Source organism: Mastacembelus armatus, chromosome 5 (genome assembly GCF_900324485.2).
Source record: "Mastacembelus armatus chromosome 5, fMasArm1.2, whole genome shotgun sequence".
NCBI classification, from domain to species: Eukaryota; Metazoa; Chordata; class Actinopteri; order Synbranchiformes; family Mastacembelidae; genus Mastacembelus; species Mastacembelus armatus.
In genome coordinates, this window is record NC_046637.1 from 12,704,669 (window position 1) to 12,724,783 (window position 20,115).

Genomic DNA, 20,115 nt, shown 5'->3' on the forward strand with positions numbered 1-20,115 from the left:
AGAATATATTTTAATTATTTGATTAAACAGTGGATCCATTTTTTAAACATTAAAACTAATTCAGAAAGTAAAGCATTGTAATACTAGTAGTAAACTTGGTTTATCTTGGTGTAGATTTATAATTACTGTGATTTGTTTGTTGTCTTTAATTTTTCAGACTGAAATGCACAAAGTACATTGGCTTATATATTGTCATCTTGCATCACTATTGGTGACCTGCACAACACACTCAAGTAGAGTTATGAAAGATTAATTGCTTTTTCTTATTTTCTAAAATATACTAGCTGTGGAAACCTCACCGGTACACATACCTCACATCGGTAGAACATTTGTTCAAATACTTACAGTTTAAGCATATTGTCAGAGACCTGCACAGCAATCAAACAGTATGCATCATGCATCCATCACACAAACTGCAGAGGAACAAACGTGTTGCTCTTGTCTACTTAGCTCAATACAGAACCTAACTAAATTGATCTTGACAAGTTTATGATATAATAGTCTGAACCAGGATTAAGACATTTCACATTCTGGACATTGTTCAGAAGTGCTTAGTAACAGGATGCTGAAATACATCTAACATGTATTTAACAAAAAGCATTCACTGCATTTGAACAGTTGAAATAGTAAGAGCTTGGGCATTTGTTAACTGGATGCTATATTAGTTTTAAGTAGTAAGACTAAAAGAAAGGCTACACCTTTTATTGCAACTGAATCACACTACATGTGCGTACTTTCACGGTATCTGAGGTGTCATCTTTCTTTGGAGAGTTGCACAACAACATAATAGACCATAATGGGGTCTTAAATTAACTTCAACTAAAAACTGCATTGCTCAAGAGATGTTTGAAACAATGTCAGGGTTGATGATGCAGATGGACACCATAAAGAAAAAAGTGAAAAATATTTGGTGGCCCAGCTATACAGACTTTGAGCAATAGTCATACTGTTAATTTTTTATTTATAGAAAAATTTCACATAGTATCTCAAAATGACAGGATATGTATATGTATGTATATTTTATATTCCTCTTACTTAAACCATCACTGCACACATAGTGTAAGTACATGAGGTATTAAGATGCATAATCATAACTCACCCTCCCATGTTGGACCATTTTGGACAGCAATCTGCAATTTTAATCTGGGAATTCTGGAATTTGTTTTTGTATTAAACAGGGTAAGGTCACACCAGTTGTGATGATGAGATTGGGAAGACATCTGATACCATTCTTCTCCAACAAGCTCACTGTCCTTATCAGGAGAGCTGCTTCTGCGGTGGTCAGAGGTATAAAAGTGGTGCTCCCAAGCAGCACAAAAGTTTGAACTGACAGGTCACCAACAAAGGTGAGTCTTCTATCACACTTCAGCAATGATCAGTTGTTTAAGTCATTAGATGTTCAAAAGCAGTTCTTTTGGGCTTTAGTCTGACTTGTATATTTTCCTATTTCTAATTTGAAATTTTTTTTTTAGTATCAAGACCAAGCGGCTGCATCACTTGGCAACAAAAAGGTAAACAACATCCATACAGAGACTCGACTAAAAATGTGCTAAAATACATTAAAGATGTATTAATATATCTTTACAGAGGAGCCATGAGTGTGGAACCGGACATGGAGTGTTTTGGCCCAGCGGCCATATACCTCCGGAAACCTGAAAGGGAAAGAATGGAGGCCCAAAACACTCCCTTTGATGCCAAAACAGCTTACTTTGTGGCTGAACCCACTGAGATGTATGTGAAGGGGAAACTGGTGAAGAAGGAGGGTGGCAAAGCCACAGTGGAAATTCAGGGTGGGAAGGTATGTAATGTAGATGTTCATAGATAGACATGTAAAAAAGTAAAAATAATGACTATCATCACACAGCATTTCATAATAGTGTGCACTCAACAATCAGCAATAATCTTACACTGTTGGTGCAGAGTCTCACTGTAAAAGAGGATGAGATCTTCCCTATGAACCCGCCAAAGTTTGATAAGATTGAGGACATGGCCATGATGACCCACCTCAGTGAACCTTCTGTGCTGTATAACCTCAAAGAGCGCTATGCAGCATGGATGATTTATGTGAGTTTTGTGGAGAGCAGTGATTGCTTCAAAATACATACATACATATATTGATATATTTTCTTATCATTCTTTGATATTTCACACTGTTATAGACCTACTCTGGGCTGTTCTGTGTCACTGTGAACCCCTACAAGTGGCTTCCAGTGTATGACTCAGCAGTTGTAGTAGGATACAGAGGCAAAAAGAGGGTTGAAGCTCCACCTCACATCTTCTCAATCTCTGATAATGCCTATCAGTTCATGCTCCAAGGTGATGATCATTTTGTAATTTATAATCTTAGCTAAATCCTTTACAATGTATATTCAAGATTGTGTGTTCAAATGTCTCTGTCTCAACAGATCGTGAAAATCAGTCAATCCTGATTACGTAAGTCATACTAGAGAGAACTAATTTGTATTGAGATTGAGAGTGACTGTTTTTAAATGTATTTTGGCTGACTTACACCAACACTTCTTATGTGTTCTGCATTCTAGTGGAGAATCCGGTGCAGGGAAAACTGTCAATACCAAACGTGTCATCCAGTACTTTGCAACAATTGCAGTGGCTGGAGGAAAGAAATCAGAGCCAGTTCCTGGAAAAATGCAGGTAAATAATGTCATATATGTGTATATATGTCTCTATATATATATATGTATAATTGAAAATGTAAATTGGGAAATTGTGAGACATTCCATATAATGCCATTTAAGGGGTCGCTGGAGGATCAAATCATCGCAGCCAACCCACTGCTGGAAGCTTATGGTAATGCCAAGACTGTGAGGAATGACAACTCGTCCCGCTTTGTAAGTTTTGTTTGACAAAATCCTGCTCCTTTAATATTGTCCCTATTTAAGATGGTCTGCTAATCATCCATCCATTTTTACAAGCATACTGTTCTTCTTTGTATAGTATTAAATTGTTTTAGGTAATATTAATATGATCTTATTCTTATCTTATATTTGGCTATTTTTGCTGCACTCTGTGTAGTACAGATGAAACCTTTTACACATAGTTTGAGGTAGAAAACATATAAAGAGTAAACACCACAGCTAGGGGTCAAACACATGGCTTTTACCACAGAGTATAAAGTATGTGTACTAGCAGAACAAATTACTAATTTGCTCACACTAATAATTCCATTCCTCTGTAGGGCAAATTCATCAGAATCCATTTTGGAACAACTGGAAAATTGGCTTCAGCTGATATTGAAACATGTAAGCTTCCAGGCTGCCATTATCCAGAATATATAGTTACAAGGCAAACTGTAAACCACCTTCTCACTTTGTTCTATAGATCTGCTGGAGAAATCTAGAGTCACCTTTCAGCTGTCTGCTGAGAGAAGTTACCACATATTCTATCAGCTCACAACAGGCCACAAACCTGAGCTCATAGGTGAGCAATTTAATCTTACACTATTACTTTACAGAACAAATGACTCTGTATAATAAAATCCAATGAATATTTTTCAGAGGCTCTCCTTATCTCCACCAATCCTTACGACTATCCCATGATTAGCCAAGGTGAAATTGCTGTCAAAAGTATCAATGACGTTGAAGAATTCATCGCTACTGATGTGAGTAAACATAATGCAAAATCCAAATCCAATTAAAAGTTACGCCATAACTTTAAATGGATTAGATATTGCCCTTACTAATATTGTTCTTCACACGCTGTGGGTTCCTTTTTGAATAATAAAAGGTAAAGATAAACCGAAAGAAACATGATGAACTAGATCTGTTTTTTATGATTCATTCTGCAGACTGCCATTGACATCCTGGGCTTCACTGCAGAAGAGAAGGCCAGCATGTACAAGCTGACTGGAGCTGTAATGCATCATGGAAACATGAAGTTCAAGCAGAAGCAGCGTGAAGAGCAGGCTGAGCCTGATGGCACTGAGGGTAAATGCTAGTCAAGTATTATCTTTATATTATAATGGGCAACCAGATCATATTACTATCATCCATTTCTTGATCCAGATCCAATTTTATGTATACAAATTGTATATTCTATCAAATTTCCACTCTTGAGAAAGCCAGCATTATAAAGTAATATCTGAAATGCTTGATGGTGCTTTAGCTTAAGCTAAAGGCAAAGCTAAGGAGATCAGATAATTGGAAGAAGATCAAAGTAGAGCTGCTGGTTCTTTGCACTTAAAGAAGACAGTTGAGGTGCTTTAGTCATCTCATAAATGCTTCGCAAGTAATGTCTTCTGGGTACACCCAATTGGCAGTAGACTCTGGTGCAGACATGCTGGATCCCCTCTGACTTGGGAACGCCTCAGGATTCTAAAACAGGCCACTCTTTTTAGCCTGCTCAAACTATGACTCAGCTCCAAATAAGTAGCAAAGAATTAATGCATGGGTATTTTAGGTTATTAATGTATGGGTTAAGTGGTACTCTAGCTTGTCTACACAAATCATTTTTGTAATTTGTCAACATTGTTTAGTAATATGGGTAATCCTTGTGGTTTCTGTTTTTATCAGAGGCTGATAAAATTGCCTATCTCATGGGCCTGAACTCTGCTGATATGCTAAAGGCTTTGTGTTATCCAAGAGTTAAGGTTGGCAATGAAATGGTGGTTAAAGGTCAAACTGTGCCACAGGTAATTTACAAAAAAAAATAGTTTATGAACATAAATATTGTTCATTTGAAAATACTATTTGTTTATGTAATCATAATTACAAATCTTTTACTCTCCAGGTGCATAACGCTGTCATGGCTCTTTCCAAGGCTGTCTATGAGAAAATGTTTTTATGGATGGTTGTCAGAATCAATGAGATGCTGGATACCAAGCAGCCCAGAAACTTTTTCATTGGTGTCTTAGACATTGCTGGATTCGAAATCTTTGACGTAAATAAACTACATGTGGCATTTATGTTTTTCAATTAATCAGCACAAAAGTTTGACAAATTCTCTTTTTCTTATCTCAAGTTCAACAGCTTGGAGCAGCTTTGCATTAACTTCACTAATGAAAAACTGCAGCAGTTTTTCAACCACCATATGTTTGTCCTGGAGCAAGAGGAGTACAAGAAAGAGGGAATTGAATGGGAGTTCATTGACTTTGGTATGGACTTGGCTGCCTGCATTGAGCTTATTGAGAAGGTGAGCCACATGCTGTATATTCACAATACAGAAAATTGAGACTTCAAAGCTTTTAAACATTAATTTCATCATGACAGCCAATGGGCATCTTCTCCATCCTTGAAGAGGAGTGCATGTTCCCCAAGGCAACAGACATGACCTTCAAGAACAAAATGTATGACCAGCATCTTGGTAAAAGTGCCCCATTCCAGAAACCAAAACCTACCAAAGGCAAAGCTGAAGCCCATTTCTCCCTCATGCACTATGCTGGTACTGTGGACTACAATGTCAATGGCTGGCTGGACAAGAACAAAGACCCCCTGAATGACTCAGTTGTTCAGCTTTACCAGAAGTCTTCAGCGAAACTGTTGGCCTTGCTCTTTGCATTACATTCCTCAGCAGAGGGTAATGTTTTTGTTTATAAATTTAAGGTTCTTAAGTTCTTACAGGGAAGTAATAAAGAAAGATAAAAAGATAAAAATTCATCCCTGAACAATAAAGATAAATCTGTAAAAAGTATATTCAGCTGCAAGTGAATATAAGGACATAATATTTATAAATAATTTATGAACAAACTTGCAAAATGAGGATGTAAACCTAAAAACTCTAAATGCTTTTCACAGAAGCTAAAGGTGGAAAGAAGGGTGGTGGCAAGAAGAAGGGAGGTTCCTTCCAGACAGTGTCAGCACTCTTCAGGGTAACATATTTTACAGTCATTTTAACTCTTAACAATGAATAGACAAATCACAACTATGCTTATTTTTATGCATGAACTATGGATACTCTGTAATACCTCAATGATTCATTAATACCATATATTTATTTGTGAAATAAATTTAAATCCTTTTTTTTCCATGAACAGGAAAACTTGGGCAAGCTGATGACCAACTTGAGGAGCACTCACCCACACTTTGTGCGCTGTCTCATTCCAAATGAAACAAAAACGCCAGGTACATCCCAATTACTTTTTATATAATCAGCTCATGAAGCTCAGTGGCATAATTCATTCATCTAGTACAGAGTTAACCTTACTTTTTGCTTCAAACAAGATAATGTATGTAGCAGTCACATATAGTCACATTAAACAAGATAATTCACAAACCAACAAAACAACTCCACTGTGCAGGGAGATTCATGTTTATGACCCTGGTTGTCTCTGTTAATGTTTAAGGCCTTATGGAAAACCATTTGGTCATCCACCAGCTAAGGTGTAATGGTGTGCTGGAAGGTATCAGGATCTGTAGGAAAGGTTTCCCCAGCAGAATTCTCTATGGTGACTTCAAGCAGAGGTAATTATTAAAATGGGCTGTATTTTTACAATATTGTGATCATTTATTCATTAGTTATTAATATTTTCCACTCAGATACAAAGTATTGAATGCTAGTGTGATCCCAGAGGGGCAATTCATTGACAACAAAAAGGCCTCAGAGAAACTCTTGAGCTCTATTGATGTGGACCATACCCAGTACAAATTTGGACATACAAAGGTAATCTGGTTGTCTCTCTGGCTGGCTGTTTTTTTAACTGCTTACCCCAGTACTGCAGGTAATCAGACCAATTCATGTAAGCTATCACTTTTTTAAGGTATTCTTCAAAGCTGGTTTGCTGGGTCTCCTGGAGGAGATGAGAGATGACAAACTTGCTATCCTGGTCACAATGACTCAGGCTCTCTGCAGAGGATTCCTCATGAGACGTGAATTTCAGAAGATGATGGAAAGGAGGTGATGTATTGTCTGTTATTGATGTTGTTTATATTTTAAAACATGTTTTTAAAGGCTCTAAGTTGTTTCGTATAATAAATGTTTTATAATTTTCAGAGAGGCAATTTTCGCTATCCAGTATAACATCCGCTCATTCATGAATGTCAAAACCTGGCCATGGATGAAGTTGTACTTCAAGATTAAGCCTCTACTGAAGAGTGCAGAGACTGAGAAAGAGATGGCCCAGATGAAAGAGGACTTTGAAAAGACCAAAGAGGAGCTAGCAAAGGCTCTGGCTAAGAAGAAAGAACTGGAGGAGAAGATGGTCAGTCTCCTGCAAGAGAAGAATGACCTCCAGCTGCAAATTCAGTCTGTACGTTAAGTGAAAAAGAGGAATTTGTATTTCAGTGATTCTAGTTTTACAGTGTGTGTCTGTGAATTATTTTGATTTGTGTTGTTGCTTTTCTAGGAGGGTGAAAACCTTGCTGATGCTGAGGAAAGGTGCGAAGGGCTCATTAAAGCAAAAATCCAGCTCGAGGCCAAACTCAAAGAGACGTCTGAGAGGCTGGAGGATGAGGAGGAAATCAATGCTGAGCTGACTGCAAAGAAGAGGAAGTTGGAGGATGAGTGCTCTGAGTTGAAGAAAGACATTGATGACTTGGAGCTCACCCTGGCCAAAGTGGAAAAGGAGAAACATGCCACTGAGAACAAGGTTGATGTCTCTTAATTTTCAGTTTACCACACTATGTATTAATAATATATTTGAATTAGGGCTGTCAATTGATTAAAATATTTAATCCCGATTAATCGCATGATTATCACGAGTTAACTAGTGATTAATCGCAACTTAATCACAAATTTGTATCTGTTCTAAATGTACTTTAAATTAATACTTTTTCAAGATTTTAATACTCTAATCAACATGGGCATGGACAAACAAGGATGATTTATGCAAATGTATGATTATTATTAGTGAAACTACCCTAAACATACAACATAAAGAACATAGACATGTTTCAAAGATGGTAGATATTCAATTCAATTTATTTATATGATATGTTTTTCAAAACTTGTTCATGTCTATTAAACACATGGAACATAGAAAATACACAAGTTCCCATTATTCTCTTACTTTGCTCTGAGCCAGTTACTTAAACAGATGAGCCTGTTTGCATTTTCAGATGACAGGGCAACTTGCCTTTTCTGAACAACATACCCTGGCAGTGAAAATCTTTCACAATGTATGGATGTGGCAGGTGTTGCTAACCATCTGGTCATCCTCCCGACCTCAGCCTAGAAAATCAGGTATACGCCAGATCAACCACTCTGTACTAGCTAACATCCCCAGAAACATGGACTCGACACCTTTCCACAACACTCATTTTGGGCTTCTTAACGTTCGCTCCCTCTCTCAAAAAGCATCCCTCATCTTTGACATTATTCTTAAACACAATCTCGACATCCTGTGCTTAACTGAAACCTGGCAGCAGCCCAACGACTTCACTGAACTTAATCAATCTATTCCTCCTGGCTTCACATATCTCACCCATCCACGCCTCTCGGGACGCGGTGGCGGCCTCGCCATACTGTACAACCTTAAATACAAAATATCCATCCACCCCACTATCACCTTCCAGTCCTTTGAAGCTCTCATAGCACGTATTCATGGTCACACACCAACCTTCTTGGCCACTATCTACCGCCCACCAAAACCTAACCCGACCTTCTTGGACGAACTGTCTGACCTCTTAGCTGACCTCATCTCTCTGTCAGCCAACATAATTCTTCTTGGTGATTTTAACATCCACTTCGACAATCCCAACAACACCGCTACAAAAGACCTAATTTCCTGTCTGGACAGCTTTGGGCTCCAACAATACATCACCTCCCCAACACATTCTCTAGGCCACACCCTCGACTTAGTCTGCTGCTCTGGCGTCACAGTTCAGTCATGTTCTACCCTCGACACCTTCTTCTCCGACCACAAACTAGTCTGCTTTAACTCCAAACTACCTCTCTTCAAAACCCACCTCTCCCGCACCATCACCTTCCGTAACTTAAAGAACATCGACCTCCCCTCCTTCACTGCTGCTCTCAACAACCTTTCATGTACTAATTACACACCGTCCCTCTCCAACATGTTATCCAATTTCAACTGTGAGCTACGAAATCTACTCAACACCTTCGCCCCACTCAAAACTAGATCTGTATCCTTTACGCACTCTGCTCCATGGTACACACCCGAACTCCGCCTCCTCAAAACCCAAGCCCGTCGCCTTGAACGTCTCTTCAAAAAAACCGGTTCATCCACCCACAAGGACTTATACCTAAACCACATACTGAAGTACAAGCAAACCATTACTCAAACAAAATCTGACTTCTATGCCTCGCTTATTGTATCCGCCTCTGGCTCCACGCGTTCCCTCTTCTCCACTGTCAAAAATTTATTGGGCCCTCCCGATACTCCTCTCTTCCCTTCACTCTCCACCACCTTGTGCAATAACTTCCTGGATTTCTTCTCATCAAAAATCGAAAATATACACCAGCAATTTCCCCCCATCTGTGACACTGCGAACTGCCTCCACTGTACCCTTCCCTCTCTACCAGTATCCTCCCTGCTTTCGAGTTTTATCATTCCACCCACCACGGTTATCTCTTCCCTGATCCTCAAATCCAAACCCTCAACCTGCAAACTTGACCCCCTACCAACCAACCTCGTCAAGCTCTGTCTCCCCTCTCTCCTTCCTCATCTTACCCACATTATTCACACTTCCCTCAGTTCTGGCATCGTACCCCCATCACTCAAGACAGCCATCATCTCACCAATTCTAAAAAAACCTGGTCTCGATCCTGCCGACCTTAACAACTTCCGCCCTATCTCCAATCTCCCGTTCCTCTCCAAAATCCTGGAAAAAGTTGTTCACCACCAGGTCCATACCCACCTTTCCGCCAATAGCCTATACGAACACTTTCAATCTGGTTTCCGCCAACTTCACAGCACTGAAACTGCCCTGGTCAAAATCACCAACGACCTCCTAGTAGCCGCAGACTCTGGCCTTGTCTCCATCCTCATCCTCCTTGACCTAACTGCAGCTTTTGACACCATCTCACACAATATTCTCCTCCATCGCCTTGCTTCCATCGGCATAGCCGGCTCGGTCCTCTCATGGTTCACCTCCTACCTATCTGACCGCACCCAGTCCGTCCATCTCCAGAACTTCCACTCCCAGCCCTCTACTGTCAGTTGTGGCGTGCCTCAGGGCTCTGTCCTGGGGCCCCTCCTCTTTATTATTTATCTCCTTCCTCTCGGAAATATCCTTAGGCAACATAACATCAATTTCCACTGTTATGCAGACGACACCCAGCTCTACCTCTCTGCTGCTCCATCTTCTACCCTCCCCCCTCCCTCCCTCCTTACCTGCTTACATAATATCAAATCCTGGTTCACCCATAACTTTTTGAAACTCAACCCTGACAAAACTGAAATTCTCCTCGTGGGCACCAGATCCACCCTTTCTAAAACCAGCACCTTCTCCATTCAAATTGACAACAATACTGTCCTCCCCTCCCCCCAAGTTAAAAGCCTGGGTGTCATCCTAGACGGTACTCTCTCCTTCACTCAGCATATCAATACCACTACCCGGTCGGCCTACTCCCATCTCCGTAACATAAACCGCATCCGTTCCTCACTCACCACCGATAGCACGGCAATACTCATTAACGCCTTTGTCACCTCTCGTTTGGATTACTGTAACTCACTCCTCACTGGTCTGCCTCTCAAATCACTTCGCAAACTTCAACTTGTCCAGAACTCTGCTGCCCGAATCATCACCAGAACTCCATCCTCACATCATATCACCCCTGTCCTTAAACAACTTCACTGGCTCCCTGTGTCCTTCCGTATAAACTATAAAATCCTCCTTCTCACCTACAAAGCCCTCCACTCTATTGCCCCACCATACATCACTGAACTACTTCATATCTATTCTCCGCTCCTCCAGTTCCACTCTCCTCTGCACCCCTACAGCGTGCCTGGCCACCATGGGCGCTAGATCCTTCAGCCACACTGCGCCCCGCCTTTGGAACATTCTCCCTCATCGCATCCGGTCGTCTCCGGACCTATCAACTTTTAAATCATCACTCAAAACATATCTGTTCCGTATAGCGTTTTCCACCTAACTCTCTTAACTTCTCAAAGCAGCCCGTGATGTCCTACCACCCTCTGCCTATTTCATATTGTCTCATACTGTTTCATATTTGTTGTTCTGTCATCTGGGTTTCTGTATTTCAATTTACTTTTACTGTACTTCGCCCACTTCCTAGATAATCCACCCTTTTGCCTTTACATTCTCTCCCGCCGTTTATGTATTCTTGTTACTGTTGTTTTAATGCACTCTACGTATATCATGCTGTATGCTTCCTTTTCTATCTGTAAGGTGACCTTGAGACTTTGAAAGGCGCCATGAAATAAAATGTATTATTATTATTATTATTATTATCTGAGGACATCATTTTGTAAATGAATTTACCGTTCAGAAGACCTTTTTCTTTCTCCATTTCTGTTTGCTGTTTGAAATCACTTGTTATCTTGTTCAGATGGCTGCATTTTCAATTTCTTCTACTACAGGCTAGGTCACAGGTCAAACAGGAAATGCACACTGTGTTAATTGCGTTTTAATACATTTAGTGCTGTTAAAATGAGTTTGCGTTAACATGTTATTAACACGTTAATTTTGACAGCCCTAATTTGAATACTTGGAAATTTTATTTTTTATAAACTCTTTAGGTTAAAAACCTGGTTGAAGAAATGACTTCTCAAGATGAGCTCATTGCCAAGTTGACCAAAGAGAAGAAAGCCCTCCAAGAGGCCCATCAGCAGACTCTTGATGATCTGCAGGCAGAGGAAGACAAAGTCAATACTCTGACAAAGGCCAAGACCAAGCTGGAGCAGCAAGTGGATGATGTGAGTTTCTGTGCATTTGTTTGAATCAGCAAGAGAAGGCTTCTAGATTAAATGTAAATTTTGGGTGCGTGTCATAACTGAATTTAGACATTTCTCACATGCTTAGTGATAATGTCATTGGTCTAGGTATTTCTGTTGACACTTATTAGATTACTGTGTATGTGAATGTCTAGCTTGAAGGTTCCCTGGAGCAAGAAAAGAAGCTTCGTATGGATCTTGAGAGAGCCAAGAGAAAGCTTGAAGGAGACCTGAAACTGGCCCAGGAATCCATAATGGATCTGGAGAATGACAAGCAGCAGTCTGAGGAGAAAATAAAGAAGTATGGAGGGGAATTTTACTTCTGGCTTCCACAATTCACAAAATACAATGTATATGTAACATTTTCATTATTTTTGCTATTAAAGGAGGGACTTTGAGATAAGTCAGCTTCTTGGCAGGACTGAAGATGAACAAGCCCTGGGTGTCCAATTTCAAAAGAAAATCAAGGAGCTTCAGGTAATGTAAAGCCTTATAATATGTATTTTTTAATTAATTTTGCAAGTACGCTAACTTTGTCTAATTAAAAAGAAAATCTATAAGAAAAATGACTACGTGAATGGGATTCGGGGTGCATATGAACAAATGTTCTGCTTTAGATCTTAAATACTAAGATATTTGAACTACCACAGGGGTAGTGAATAGTGGAAAGGAAAGCTGTCTTTTCTTTGAAATGTACAAATAATTGAATCAGTATAAGCTGGTGGGGACTTCAAGTGTCCTGTGGTTGAAATGCTGTTAAATGGATGTTTCTGCCCTGACAAGCTAACACTAGTAACAGTTTTGAGTTGGTCAGTTCTTTTTATTATTATAATTTCCATTGCCATATTATAATTTCATTTGCCATTTGGTCCTAAAACATCCTGTGACATTTGCTGCCCTACAGCTTTAGGCATGGTAGACTGTACATTTGAACATGACTAATATTTTATGTTTTCTGCATCACAGGCTCGCATTGAGGAGCTGGAGGAGGAGATTGAGGCTGAGCGGGCTGCTCGAGCCAAGGTGGAGAAGCAGAGGTCTGATCTCTCCAGGGAACTTGAGGAGATCAGTGAGAGGCTCGAAGAAGCTGGTGGTGCAACTGCAGTTCAGATTGAGATGAACAAAAAGCGCGAGGCTGAGTTTCAGAAGCTGCGTCGTGATCTCGAAGAATCCACCCTGCAGCATGAAGCCACTGCCACAGCTCTCCGCAAGAAGCAGGCTGACAGTGTGGCTGAGCTGGGAGAACAAATTGATAACCTCCAGAGAGTCAAACAGAAGCTGGAAAAAGAGAAAAGTGAATTCAAGATGGAGATTGATGACCTCTCAAGCAACATGGAGGCTGTTGCAAAAGCAAAAGTAAATTAAATTAATAATTAATTTTACTCTTCAACAAAGAGTTCATGTTTTAATATCTCCAGAAGTGTCGATACAATAGTGCACATTACCATATCTGTTGTTGATTTGTGTCTGTAGGCTAACCAGGAGAAAATGTGCCGTACTCTTGAGGATCAGTTGAGTGAACTAAAGACCAAGAATGAAGAGAATGTGCGTCAATTAAATGAAGTTAATGTTCAAAAATCAAGACTGACAACTGAAAATGGTAAGTGCAATATCTAGGATTACAATGGGAAAAGGGGAAACTGCAGGGTTTTAAAAACAGAGTCTAAGTTAACACAAACATACTGAAGACATCATTTTTCTTGATTGCAATCAGGGGAATTAGGTCGTCAGTTGGAGGAAAAAGAGTCTCTTGTTTCACAGCTTACAAGGGGCAAGCAGGCTTTTATTCATCAGATTGAGGAGTTCAAAAGGCACCTTGAAGAAGAAATCAAGGTGGGTAATGTTCTTGTTTAATGTAGCAACAAATATCCAAATTAAGAAGTATCTAAATCTCAGTGTTTGCCATTAGGCCAAGAACGCCCTGGCTCATGCAGTTCAGTCAGCTCGTCATGACTGTGACCTTCTCAGAGAGCAGTATGAGGAGGAGCAGGAGGCCAAGGCTGAGCTGCAGCGTGCATTGTCCAAGGCCAACAGCGAAGTGGCTCAGTGGAGAACCAAATATGAGACTGATGCCATTCAGCGCACTGAGGAGCTGGAGGAGGCAAAGTAATGGACTGACCTGAAATCACAGTTTTTACCTATAAATTGTAATGTAAGTCAGAAGGTAAATTGTTATAAAACTTATTTACTGACTCTTTCAACAGGAAGAAACTTGCCCAGCGTCTTCAGGATGCAGAGGAATCCATCGAGGCTGTGAATGCAAAATGCGCCTCTCTGGAAAAGACAAAACAAAGATTGCACGGTGAAGTGGAGGACCTGATGATCGATGTGGAGAGAGCTAATGCTTTGGCTGCTAACCTCGACAAGAAGCAAAGGAACTTTGACAAGGTTGGATATTTGTAATGTACAGTTTCCACTGGCTAGCATAAAGTGATGGCAAATACTAATTAGTTTCCTATATTTTTAGGTTCTTGCAGAGTGGAAGCAGAAGTATGAGGAGAGCCAGGCAGAGCTGGAGGGAGCTCAGAAAGAAGCTCGTGCTTTAAGTACTGAGATGTTCAAGCTGAAAAATTCGTACGAAGAAGCTCTGGACCACCTGGAGACCTTGAAGAGGGAAAACAAGAACCTGCAACGTGTGATAACAAATCCTGTGTCTTAATGTTTTTATTTCTTATAAAAAGATAAATACAGTTTCTCTAAATACATATTCAAGTAAAATAAATTTCAGCATGATTTTAAACTTTGGACATCACTGAGACGGTCCAGTTTTATCAGAGAAAGAATTTACTAATGAGGGTAATTACAACACAAAACCTGTTGACAAATACATATTAATATATGAAATGTGTGTTGTTTTTTTTTTCTCAACAGAGGAAATCACTGATCTGACAGAACATATTGGTGAATCTGGAAAGACAATCCATGAACTGGAAAAGGGAAAAAAGACCGCGGAGAATGAGAAAGCTGAAATCCAAACTGCCCTAGAGGAAGTAGAGGTAATTAAAATGAAATATTAGCAAAGAAAACAAAGACATAAAACTAGAGAAATTAGAATCTCTATGGTCAAAAAATGTAATTTATTAATGGAATTATGAATTGTTTTTTTTCTTGTCATTTTATAGGCTACACTAGAGCATGAAGAATCAAAGATTATGCGCATCCAGCTGGAGCTCACACAGGTGAAAAATGAAATTGACAGAAAGTTGGCAGAGAAGGATGAGGAGATGGAGCAAATCAAGAGGAACAGCCAGCGAGTGATCGAGTCCATGCAGACCACTCTGGATGCTGAGGTCAGGAGCAGGAACGATGCCCTGAGAATCAAGAAGAAGATGGAGGGAGACCTCAATGAGATGGAGATTCAGCTGAGCCATGCTAACCGCCAAGCAGCCGAAGCCCAGAAACAGCTGAGGAACGTGCAGGGACAGCTTAAGGTAACGCGGAAATATAAACAAAATTACATATTTCCTTTAAAGATTTCTTTTTTAGATTGTCTTACAGTTGTTTTTTTTTATAATTTCTCATTTAGGATGCCCAACTGCATCTTGATGAGGCTATTAGAGGTCAAGAGGAAATGAAAGAGCAGGTTGCCATGGTGGATCGCAGGAACAACCTGATGCTGGCTGAGATCGAGGAGCTGAGAGCTGTACTGGAGCAAACGGAGAGAAGCCGCAAAGTGGCTGAACAGGAGTTGCTTGATGCCAGCGAGCGTGTGGGGCTGCTGCACTCCCAGGTATTGTAACTATTTAGTGAAGTGGTGTTTCAGTCTACAATACTGTAAATGTAAACAAAATTGGAAGAACTAACTGTATTATTTTCATTTAGAACACAAATCTCATAAACACTAAAAGGAAGTTGGAGACTGACCTTGTCCAGATCCAAGGTGAAGTGGAAGATGCCATCCAGGAAGCAAGAAATGCTGAGGAAAAGGCCAAGAAGGCCATCACTGATGTGAGTCCTGTTGTCTGTTGTTTGAAACATCGCAGTGGTGTTTTTGGAGCAACAGTGGTACTCAGTAGTAACAGCTGAATTAAACTGACAAATAGATGAGCGTAATGATGAATGAAGTCAACACAGTGTGGAAAATTAACCACAGTTGTCAAAAGTAAGTATTGGAAATGTTTAAACAGCATAATCTATAGTGATACATATATTCTACCACAGTCTGGGGAGTTTGGGTACATAATAATGAACAGCAGCAAAGAGCTCTGAATTAAAAATACATGTAACAGGCTGCTTCAGTGTGTTTTTCCTGCTCAAAAGGACAATTACTTTCTCAGTCATGTTATATTATTGTCTGTCATTAACAGACTTTTGTTTATTCTAACTAAAGCTAAGCTGTTTTAAAGTTAAAACTTTAAAATTTGTAACTTTTTGTAATAGTTAAAAAATAATTAAAATGCATAGGCTGCCATGATGGCAGAAGAGCTGAAGAAGGAACAGGACACCAGTGCTCATTTGGAGAGGATGAAGAAGAACCTGGAGGTGACAGTGAAAGACCTGCAACACCGTCTGGATGAGGCTGAGAATCTGGCCATGAAGGGTGGAAAGAAACAGCTCCAGAAACTGGAAGCTAGGGTAAGTTCAATATATACATTTTTTTTGGTTCTGTATTACTTTATTACCTGCCCAGGGTGTATCCCTGCCTTCCACCCGAAAGAGAGCTGGGATAAGGGCTTCAGCAGATCCCCGTGACCCTGGTTAAGGAATAAGTGGGTATAAAATTAATGGCTAACTGACAGTTTCAATTTAAGTATATTTTGATTCACCTCTAATAGGGGTTGTATAAATGTGCATCCCCACTAATGTAGAATGTGAAACATCCTCACAAACAGTGTCAACCTTGTATATATTCAATAATGCTGAGTAACAAGCTAATGAGATTTACATCATGTGACTGGTCTATTTGACCTCTGCTGAAACCTGGACTTCTTCTTGGCAAGGTCCGAGAGCTGGAGTCTGAGGTTGAGTCTGAGCAGAAACGTGGAGCTGAAGCTGTGAAAGGCCTCCGCAAATATGAACGCAGAGTGAAGGAGCTAACTTACCAGGTAGTATAAACAATCTCTAAATCTTATTTTGTACATCTTAAAAAATGTAATCAAACAGTGAATCAACTGGTTTTTATCATAATATCTTTGTTTTCTGAAACTGTTTTATTATAATTTATGTTTCTGAACACAAACTGGTTGTAAATTGGGTGGTCTGCCCCTAGGGGGCATAAATCACCATCACACGTCTACAAATCCAACAGTGCCGGACATACTGATACTATATAGATTAAACCCCATTCCTGCTATAAATACAGAGCTTTATGTGCTTATATTAGCATTCTGTATGTGGAACATTTAAAGTGATAAGATGAGTATAGAGACACAGGGGTATCTCTTGAATGTGCAGCAACAGACAGAATGTGACTGACAGATGACAGTGCTTGTGTAGCACTGACAGACTCCTTACAGACATTCTCCCAGTGGGGGAAGTGAAATTTCTCTGTTCTTGTGCAATAATTCAAGTCTTCAGAACATATAGCCTCTATAGCTGTCAGTCTGAATTAGCTTTGTTGTAGAAGATGAATGATTGAACTCTATGCTCTTGGATGGTTTTGAAGATATTCAGATAAGTTGAAGTAATAATAAACCTGTTGTAGTTTTAGTCTTAGACTTTACTATTCACCGCCTCTAGTCTGAAGAGGACAAGAAGAATCTTGCCCGACTTCAAGATCTGGTGGACAAACTGCAACTTAAAATGAAATCCTACAAGAGGCAGTCTGAGGAAGCTGTGAGTGTGAAGTATTTGACATTTGCACCTCAAATAGGCATGACACCAGTAACAGTTTTACTCCAACTGTAGTTAACACTAGAGGAATGACAGCATGGTGCAGCATGATTTAATGACTGCGTAGTTTTCAGCTCATACAATGGGTAAGATGGATCAGGACATTGCAACTTTGACACTGTGCTTTCCAGGAGGAGCAGGCCAACAGTCACCTATCCAGATACAGGAAGGTTCAGCATGAACTGGAGGAGGCTCAGGAGCGCGCTGACATCGCTGAGTCCCAGGTCAACAAGTTGAGGGCAAAAAGCCGCGAAATCGTCAGGGTACATTGAATTTTATATTGCTCAGAAGCTATTGCTCTCTTAGTAATAAGACATACAGCGAAAGATCCAGCAGTGTCTTCAAAGCATATTTTGACAACATTCTTAACCACTAATTTCTTTTTTTTGTATTGATTTAAAGGGAAAGGAGGGCGAGGAATGAGTACCCGTCTAAATGACTCAAATGACACAACTCAAGAAATCATACAATATGATTCTTCAGGGTGTGGTGTGTCTAGTGTGTAACAAGAAATAAAGCTGCAAACAAATGAACATTTTTTTTCGGTTAAATAGTTTTTATTACTTCCTAATTCAAATTATATATGGTCGGGACTAACAAACATTAATAATTTAACAACAATGGACAGTTCAAATGTAATGTGATACTCTTTGATTTAAAGTTTGCATTTTAGGCAACAGACATTTTACTGACATTACCCAGTGTCTCAACTACACCACAATGACAAAACTAAAAATGAATATTAATTATTTAGGTTATACAGTAAGAATAACATAATCCAATAGATTATAAATAATTTTGTTGTTAAAAGAAGAAGCTTTCACCAGAGCCATCAGGGACAAGAGAATTGTAAGTAATTCCAATACCAGAAATGCAAGCTGACAAATAATTTTATCAGAAGAACATAAAGCACTGCAATTGAACAGTGTGTGAGGGTAGTTGAAATATGTGGACAGTGTATTCAAAATAACTTGCCTGTCAACCTTTGCCTGTTGTCATGTAAAAGTCCTCTAGGTTATAATAACTGCAAAGCTTTGCCATGTGGTGATAATGTTACTGACAGTTGAGTGGCCTATTTTTTCCTGTGCTTCAAAACATATGTTCCACCACGTCAAGTCCTATGGACTTCTACAACTAAAATAGACCTACTGTATTAGTGAATGGCAGCACACACTGACACTTATGCTTCAGCGTAGGCAACTACTATGTAGGTTACTGTCCTTTATGAATCAATTTATTGGCGACTTTTCGGAATCAACGTGAGAAAATGTGAAAAAACACATAATAAAATTGTTTGTACAGGCATTAATGATGGCAAGGATATAAACCATTTACATCTACAGAGATTGGAGAAACGACTGAAAGGATGACCCTCTCGCCATCACTTTATGAGTCAGGTCTTTGTGGAATAGAGAAGATCAACAGAAATTACTTTTAGAAAAGGGTTTATGATATGTTGCTTGGAGTTTGCCAAACTTCATTTGAAGGAACTTGGACAAAGTCACTGCTCTCATAAGACAAATGTGTTAACTCTGTGGATAGAACTTCAAGCAGTCTGTTGTGGGTGTCTGGAGACACCATCTATCTATCTATCTATCTATCTATCTATCTATCTATCTATCTATCTATCTATCTATCTATCTATCTATCTATCTATCTATCTATCTATCTATCTATCTGTCTGTCTGTCTGTCTGTCTGTCTGTCTGTCTGTCTGTCTGTCTGTCTGTCTGTCTGTCTGTCTGTCTGTCTATCTATCTATCTATCCATCCATCTATCCATCATTAATTTGCTGCTGAAGGAATATTTAACTATGTACACAGTAGAAATTCAACAAAGTAAACAAATTTGCAGCATCACAAAAGCATCAGTAGATTTATATATTTATTTATTAGTAAAACTGTGCTCATAACTTTGAATTGTGAGTAATCAAGCCCTTCTGTCAAACAGTGGACTATGACCACCAAGGAAGTGTTTGATATCAAAGGTTGTTCCACAATAAGACTTGAGGCTGCGACAAATGATTGAGCTCTGAGAACATTGCTGAGGAGACAGCTATATTTGTATTTCTTCCAAATAAGTACACCCAGGAGCATAGGAGATCAAGTGTCACATTTTTATTGAATATATAGGCCAACTTCACAGGGTGTGAAGTCCTCAGAATTTCCCTCCTAATGACATCTCACTATCTTTGCCGGTCTAGTGTCACCTTTCAACAAGGAAAGAATGCGAACTACTACACATCATATAACTTGATCCCCTTCTTGCCACACATGGGGAACAAACACTTGCCTTAAGGGAAGGTCAAGCTACAGGCTTGGCCTGGTCTTCAGTTCATCTGTCAGGACACACAGTACAACAGAGCCATTTAAAGAAAGGATTTAAAAATACATCTGCACCCTTGAGACAACACAAGTGCCTGTCTCAAAAAACCTGGAGACATGAGTCTAATCACCTGTTCACTTTAGATTCCAT

The 20,115-nt window shown here is 39.6% G+C and overlaps 1 protein-coding gene across 1 annotated transcript; it reads left to right on the forward strand.

Moving 5' to 3' along the window:
* Positions 1-1,178: 1,178 nt before the first annotated feature.
* Positions 1,179-18,176, forward strand: LOC113130256 (myosin heavy chain, fast skeletal muscle-like). Its single transcript, XM_026306723.2, has 41 exons — positions 1,179-1,346; positions 1,473-1,511; positions 1,588-1,798; positions 1,921-2,064; positions 2,160-2,316; positions 2,406-2,433; positions 2,541-2,652; positions 2,757-2,849; positions 3,197-3,260; positions 3,340-3,438; positions 3,516-3,619; positions 3,806-3,944; positions 4,530-4,648; positions 4,747-4,896; positions 4,978-5,148; positions 5,226-5,532; positions 5,751-5,824; positions 5,990-6,077; positions 6,299-6,416; positions 6,492-6,615; positions 6,713-6,849; positions 6,946-7,201; positions 7,298-7,540; positions 11,615-11,791; positions 11,965-12,110; positions 12,196-12,286; positions 12,776-13,165; positions 13,283-13,409; positions 13,524-13,642; positions 13,719-13,915; positions 14,014-14,197; positions 14,277-14,442; positions 14,681-14,805; positions 14,932-15,240; positions 15,336-15,539; positions 15,632-15,757; positions 16,214-16,384; positions 16,750-16,854; positions 17,489-17,584; positions 17,773-17,904; positions 18,044-18,176. Exons 3-41 carry the CDS (start codon positions 1,595-1,597, stop codon positions 18,062-18,064), a joined length of 5,817 nt encoding a protein of 1,938 aa, XP_026162508.1. The 5' UTR covers positions 1,179-1,346; positions 1,473-1,511; positions 1,588-1,594; the 3' UTR covers positions 18,065-18,176.
* Positions 18,177-20,115: the final 1,939 nt, after the last annotated feature.

Excerpts from the sequence above, each read along its gene's own strand:
- LOC113130256 (XM_026306723.2), top strand. The coding sequence starts at position 1,595 with ATGAGTGTGGAACCGGACATGGAGTGTTTTGGCCCAGCGGCCATATAC. Across the intron at positions 3,261-3,339 it reads TTCAGCTGATATTGAAACAT|ATCTGCTGGAGAAATCTAGA; the intron begins GTAAGCTTCCAG and ends TTTGTTCTATAG. Across the intron at positions 14,198-14,276 it reads AGCAAAGGAACTTTGACAAG|GTTCTTGCAGAGTGGAAGCA; the intron begins GTTGGATATTTG and ends CTATATTTTTAG.